Genomic DNA, 6,617 nt, shown 5'->3' with positions numbered 1-6,617 from the left:
ACCCTGAGTTGAGCAATTTCAACTGCTTTTGTTTCCCCTCATTAGTAGAGATACTAAGGGTACGTGAACTAAAATGCAGGAGAACTGATGGCCAATAATGGAGCCAGTGGACTTGGCTCTACATATTCAAGGCTAATTAGTTATTTGATAAATGAGATGTACTATTACTGGTAAAGACTACAAACTATGTAAACTAAGATTTGCTTTTGATAGAAAATAGGATTTCATTTATTTCCCTGTTTAGTTTTGTATTAAATATGTTAAAACCTTTTTATTTTTAATTGCAGTCTCGAGTTATAGCTATCCTGGATTGGGAGCTTTCAACCATTGGTCATCCTTTGTCGGACTTAGCTCATCTCTCCCTGTTCTACTTTTGGCCACGGACAGTCCCAGGAATAAATCAAAATTCTTACTTTCAAGAAAACATAGGTATGAAACCATAATGGTGCCTAAATTGCTATTGATATAAAATTGTATTTATTCTTCATAATTAAAAGGTAAGATTATATTGTAATTTTAGATAAATAGCTTTTATTTGTTTCTTGAAATGTTTCTCTCTTTTTTTTAAGATTTTATTTATTCATTTGAGAGAGAGAGCATGCACGAGCAGGGAGCCCAACTTGGGACTTGATCCCAGGACCCTGGCTGGGATCATGACCTGAGCCGAAGGTGGACGCTTAACCAACTGAGCTATCCAGGCGTCCCTCTTGAAATGTTTTTAAATCATTTTATTCTTGATTTTTCTGAACAATAACATTTCACTTTTAGTAATTTATGATAAAATGTAACCCTTTATATACATCATTCTTTCGGAAATCAGCATTCAGAACATGTTTTTTATGTGGATTAATGGTTATTCAGTTTTATATACATATGCAATATTATTACATTTGAAATCTTCACCATGATATCTTTATTAAATTTTATGGTGTTTGCTGTTTTTTTAGGGATACCATCAGTAGAAGAACTGATTTCAATATATTGCCGCTGCAGGGGAATTAATTCTGTTCTCCCTAACTGGAATTTCTTTCTTGCCCTCGCATATTTTAAAATGGCTGGAATAGCACAGGTAATTGATTGTTCTTAACCTGTTTTTCACCATTATTTATTAATGTACTGTTCACAATATTTTCTGGTCTTCAGGAGTTTTATGTTCTTTCTCCTTAGATCATTTTGATTTTGGTAATGACAAATATCAGGCATGGGTGAATATGAATCCAGAATTTACAGAATAGGAATTTGGCAAGGGAAAAAATTGAGTAGCAAAATGTGTTATCATTTTTTGGTATGATAAACTTATAGGAAGAGAGAAAGAAATAATGATAAAAAGAGAAAAGCATATGAAGATTGGTTATTTCCTGAATATACATTTTAAGAAAGAGCTAAAATCTTTTAAAGATGTCTGCTTCAAACTATAAAACCATTTATTAACCAGGGCTGTGATGAGGAAAGAAATGCTTTTGCATGTCCCTAAGCCTAGCATGGTACCTAGATTATAGTAGCCTCTTAATATATATTTTTGGGAGAATAGATGAGTAAAATTTTCCATTTTCTAACAATGTCATATTTATGTGATTAATTTTAAGAGGAAATTGAGCATAAATTCAGTTTTTTTAAATTACAGCTTAATCTAAAATGTATTCTTTTTTTTAGAGCAGGGAGGGGCAAACGGAGAGGGAGAGAAAGAATCTTAAGCAGGCTCCACGCCCAGCACAGAGCCTGACATAGGGCTGGATCTCACAACCCTAAGATCATGACCTGAGCAGAAATCAAGACTCTGATGCTTAACCCCCTGAGCCACCCAGGCGCCCCTAAAATGTATTCTTCTTTATACTGATTTAGTTTCCATGTGCTTCGAACCTCAGGAGTTTGTTTAAGAAATTGAGATGCTTCATCAATGACAAAGTGCTAGGGCTTGGAGGAATAAGTAAATAGGAGATTTTAGAAACAAAAGAGAATGGAAAAAGGGTTAAGGTTTTTTCCCCTTGTCTTCAGAATCTGTGCTATCCATGACCTACTTAAATGTCTTCTAGGTTATAGTTGTATTACATCTCATCCTGTATCTTAGAATCATGTTAATCATGTTGGTTGGATGGGTCAAAAGAGGATTTATGGTATGTTTTTTATATTTGTCAGTTTCCACAAATCAGATACCAAATGGGCTTTGAACTTAAAATGTATTTTCGTTTCAAACAAAAGTTTGACTTGGGTTATGTTGTAATTAATATGTATGTCATAGACTATGTGTGGTAACAGGGATGATCATAAACATTGCATTCTAACTATAAATATGAAATTGGAAATGATGAAAGGACTGTTAGAGTGTTTTAGTGCATAAAGAATTACATAAAGAAATAAAACTAATTAGGGGCGCCTGGGTAGCGCAGTCGTTAAGCGTCTGCCTTTGGCTCAGGGCGTGATCCTGGCGTTCCGGGATCGAGTCCCACATCAGGCTCCTCCGCTGGGAGCCTGCTTCTTCCTCTCCCACTCCCCTGCTGTGTTCCCTTTCTCGCTGGCTGTCTATCTCTGTCACATAAATAAAATCTTTAAAAAAAAAAAAAAGAAAACTAATTAAATTCAGTTGATTGTGTTAGGGTGGGACAAGCACAGAACATGGAGAAGAAAGAAAAACTACTTAGCATTCAACTAACCCTGTTCAAGGTGACAGTTAATTAAACTAGGACTCCAAAAAAATGAGAAAAAGTTTCTTAGAGATCATCTCATTGCCTTCTCTTTAGTTTTATAGTTTTGTTTTGGTTTTTTTTAAGATTTTATGTATTTATTTGACAGAGAGAGACACAGGGAGAGAGGGAACACAAGCAGGGGGAGTGGGAGAGGGAGAAGCAGGCTTCCTGCTGAGCAGGGAGCCTGATGTGGGGCTCGATCCCAGGACCCTGGGAACATGACCTGAGCTGAAGGCAGACGCTTAATGACTGAGCCACCCAGGCGCCCCTAGTTTTATGGTTTTTAATTTCATTTTGGTTTATTTAGATTTTCCCCCACTATAACAGGAGAATAGTGATCTTTTTTTTTTTTTGGTAAGGTTTTATTTATTTATTTGAGAGAGAGTGAGAGAGAGAGAGCACAAGCAAGGGGAGCTGCAGAGGGAGGGGGAGAAGCAGGCCCCCTGCTGAGCAGGGACCACCCCCCCCCCAGCCCCATGCAGGACTCAATCCCAGGACTCTAGGATCATGACCTGAGCCGAAGGCAGACGCTTAACCGACGGAGCCACCCAGGCGCCCCAAGAACAGTTTGGCATCTCTGTTAACTCCTGAGTTCATTATCAAGTTTGATTTGATTTCCAGTTACAATTCTATTAGGATGAGAGTGTGTTAAGCAAATGATGTGTGTATAACTCTTTAATTTAGGGGAGTATAATTATCCCTATGTGTAAATAAATAAAGTTGATGGTCTGATTTACATCTTAATACCTTGTGAGTTTAGTGACTCACATAGCTGGGAAACTGAAGAGACTGGATAGCTGAAGAACAGTTTTCAATGAATCTTAATTGCTCTATGTTAATTTACTTATAGGGAGTATACAGTAGATATCTTCTGGGAAATAATGCGTCTGAGAATAGCTTTCTGTTTGCCAAGATTGTGCAACCTCTGGCAGAAACTGGATTACAACTTTCAAAAAGGTAAGCAAAACCAATTCTTGGCTAATTCATGTTAGACCCTTTATTAGATATATGAAGGTTGTAAACTTTAGGGGGATAGGGACTGTTTTTATTGCTTATACCAGGATTACTGCTGCCAATTGTAGCAGTTTTTTGGTAAATATCTTCTATGCCTTAAAATAAAGAAAATAACCCAGATTCATGATTAAAAGTATTTTTTTTTTGCCAACTTGAGCCTATAAACTTTTAAGGATATAGATAAAACTCTCAAATGTCTCTTTCTAATATTTAAGTTACTTACATTTACCTATTCAAAATTACATCTTATAAAAGATGATATATTAATTTTAGAAGTTTTGCTCTTTCAACATATTTAAAGAAATTTTACTCAGTCATTTCATAAGTGTCTTTGAAATCCATATCTCAATCAGTGGAGCACTTTTTGAGGCATCTAGTTCACTTGCCAACCACACACTCCCATCTAAATGATGTGATAAATAGCACTTACTGAATGCATGATGATGCTGTCCCTGGAAATTCCATCCAGGCCACAGGTACCCAGGACATAACATCAGGACAGTTATGTTTTACAATTCATCTTATAGATGGATGTTTGTGTTCTTTCAACATAACAACTGACAGTGTTGCTCTTCATAAAGATCTTTATAATGACATCCAGTAGTTGTATTTGTGAGGAACATACTAAGAATAATAACTACATTTGTCTTCAATTCCTTCACTTTATTTTTGAGAGATTGTGATAAGTGACTTTAATAAAGATTCAAAACTACCACTGATTGAGATCGGGCCAGACTTATGTTCTACCCACATAGTGCTTTCAGCATTGAGGTTTCATGTTCAAAGTAAAGTGATTCTACATTCACCCCATAGTGTGAAAAACTTAAGTAATTCCAAAATATGGCAACTCCTGAGGGATATTTTGAGGAAGTTGGAGAAAACTTCACATTATATTCAGAAATATATAATAATGATTATATATTTGTAACTTCTTCTTTTCTTTTTTTTTAATTTTTTTTATAAAGAACTTTCAATAGTACATCACCACAGATTGATACTTCCCAGCAGTTGTTTGTACAGAGTAAGACCGGCCAGGAAGTTCTTGCTAGGGTGAAGCATTTCATGAAACAACACATCCTTCCAGCTGAAAAGGTAAATGCTGTATAAACAAAAAATGTATTTGTGTTCAAGGACTGTTGATGGATTATGTCTGTTATCTCTGCTTCTAGGAGTATCATGGTATTCTATTTTTTCTAGTCAGTCCTTACCTCATTCCCCTCCTCACCTTAGCACTGAGCTGCTGTAGAAGCTGATAAGCTTCTAAAATATGTGAAGGAAATGCCACAGATGAATCTTTGGAATTAAAATTTAGTCAAAGGGAGATTAACTGTTGTAAAGTTGAGATCCTAAATATATTAGAGTAAAACATCACTTCAGGACCTTTAAAAAGAAAAGATTTTATTTATTTATTAGAGAGAGAGAGAGAGAGAGAGCGTGCGAGCACCCTCGACGGGGGGTGGAGCAGAGGGAAAGGAATAAGCAGACTGCACCAAGTGGGGAGCTCCACGCAGGGCCCAACACCACAGCCCTGAGATCATTCCCTGAGCCAAAATCAAGAGTCAGATGCCCAACTGACTGAGCCACCCAGGCACCCCAGGGCCTTTTCATAAGTCAGTGACTTTCAGGTGTTTATTTGCTTTTATGGCCCCCTTTGAGAATTAAGAAAACTGTAGACTAAACAAAATGGACATAACCAGAAAATGTTGCATATCATTTCAGTCTGTTCACAGACTGTTTCCTCCATGATGTGCATAGGTATGAGTAGATATACAGTAAATTTTCATTTTAATTTTCTATGATTCTGACAGCTTCTGAGCTAGACCAACAAAATCAAATAGAAACAGAAAAAGACCAAAACTCTTTAAACAAAAATGTTCACAGTTGATATTTGTTTATAGAGCAATAACTATTGCTTGAACTACATAAATAATTATTATATTTTTAATAAAGAACTGGCTGAGATGTATTTTGCTGACATTGGTGTATAGTTTTTTTAAGAAAATACTACTTAGATATTAGGAAATTCTATCTAAAGAGTCTCCTCTTACCAGAGACAATATACAGAAACAGGGACCTTACAAGTAATGCAATGACACTAAATTCATATCTTTCAATAGTTCCTCTGAATCTAACTGGGCTAAAAGCCCAATCGAAAGACACAGGGTATCAGATTGGATAGAAAAGCAAGACGCATCCATATGCTGTCTACAACAGACTCATCTGAGACCCAAAGACACTTCCAGACTGAAAGTGCAGGGGTGGAAAACCATTTATCATGCTAATGGACATCAAAAGAAAGCTAGGGTGGCAATCATCAAATCAGACAAATTAGATTTTAAACCAAAGAATGTAATAAGAGATGAGGAAGGACACTATATCATACTTAAAGGGTCTATCTAACAAAATCCAACAAGAAGATCTAACAATTGTAAATATTTATGTGCCTAACATGGGAGCAGCCAATACATAAGCCAATTAATAACAAAATTAAAGAAAGATGTGGATAATAACATATTAATAGTAGGGAACTTCAACATCCTACTCACAAAAATGGACAGATTTTCTAAGCAGAAGATCAACAAGGAAACAAGATCTTTGAATGACACACTGGACCAGATAGACTTCACAGATATATACAGAGCATTCCATCCTAAAGCAACAGAACACACATTCTTCCCAAGTGCACATGGAACATTCTCCAGAACAGATCCCATACTTGGTCACAAATCAGGTCTCAACTGGTACCAAAAGATTGGGACCATTCCCTGCATATTTTCAGGCCACAGTGTTTTGAAACTTGAACTCAATGACAAAAGGAAATCTGGAAGGAACTCAAACACTTGGCAGTTAAAGAGCATCCTACTAAAGAATGAATGGGTCAACCAGGAAATCAAAGAAGAATTTTTAAAAATTCATGGA

The 6,617-nt window shown here is 36.2% G+C and overlaps 1 protein-coding gene across 1 annotated transcript; it reads left to right on the top strand.

The window, feature by feature from the left end:
- Positions 1 to 287: 287 nt before the first annotated feature.
- LOC117800897 (acyl-CoA dehydrogenase family member 11-like) lies at positions 288 to 5,588 on the top strand (the record flags this gene model as incomplete). The annotated part of the gene is made up of 4 exons (XM_034653443.1): positions 288 to 429; positions 948 to 1,069; positions 3,535 to 3,641; positions 4,664 to 5,588. Coding segments are annotated over 4 exons (513 nt in total), but the record flags the coding sequence as incomplete, so codon positions are not given.
- Positions 5,589 to 6,617: the final 1,029 nt, after the last annotated feature.

The sequence above is a fragment of the Ailuropoda melanoleuca genome, unplaced genomic scaffold, assembly GCF_002007445.2.
Source record: "Ailuropoda melanoleuca isolate Jingjing unplaced genomic scaffold, ASM200744v2 unplaced-scaffold8788, whole genome shotgun sequence".
NCBI lineage: Eukaryota > Metazoa > Chordata > Mammalia > Carnivora > Ursidae > Ailuropoda > Ailuropoda melanoleuca.
Note: the sequence above shows the minus strand (reverse complement) of the source record. Positions and strands in the feature narration are given on the sequence as shown.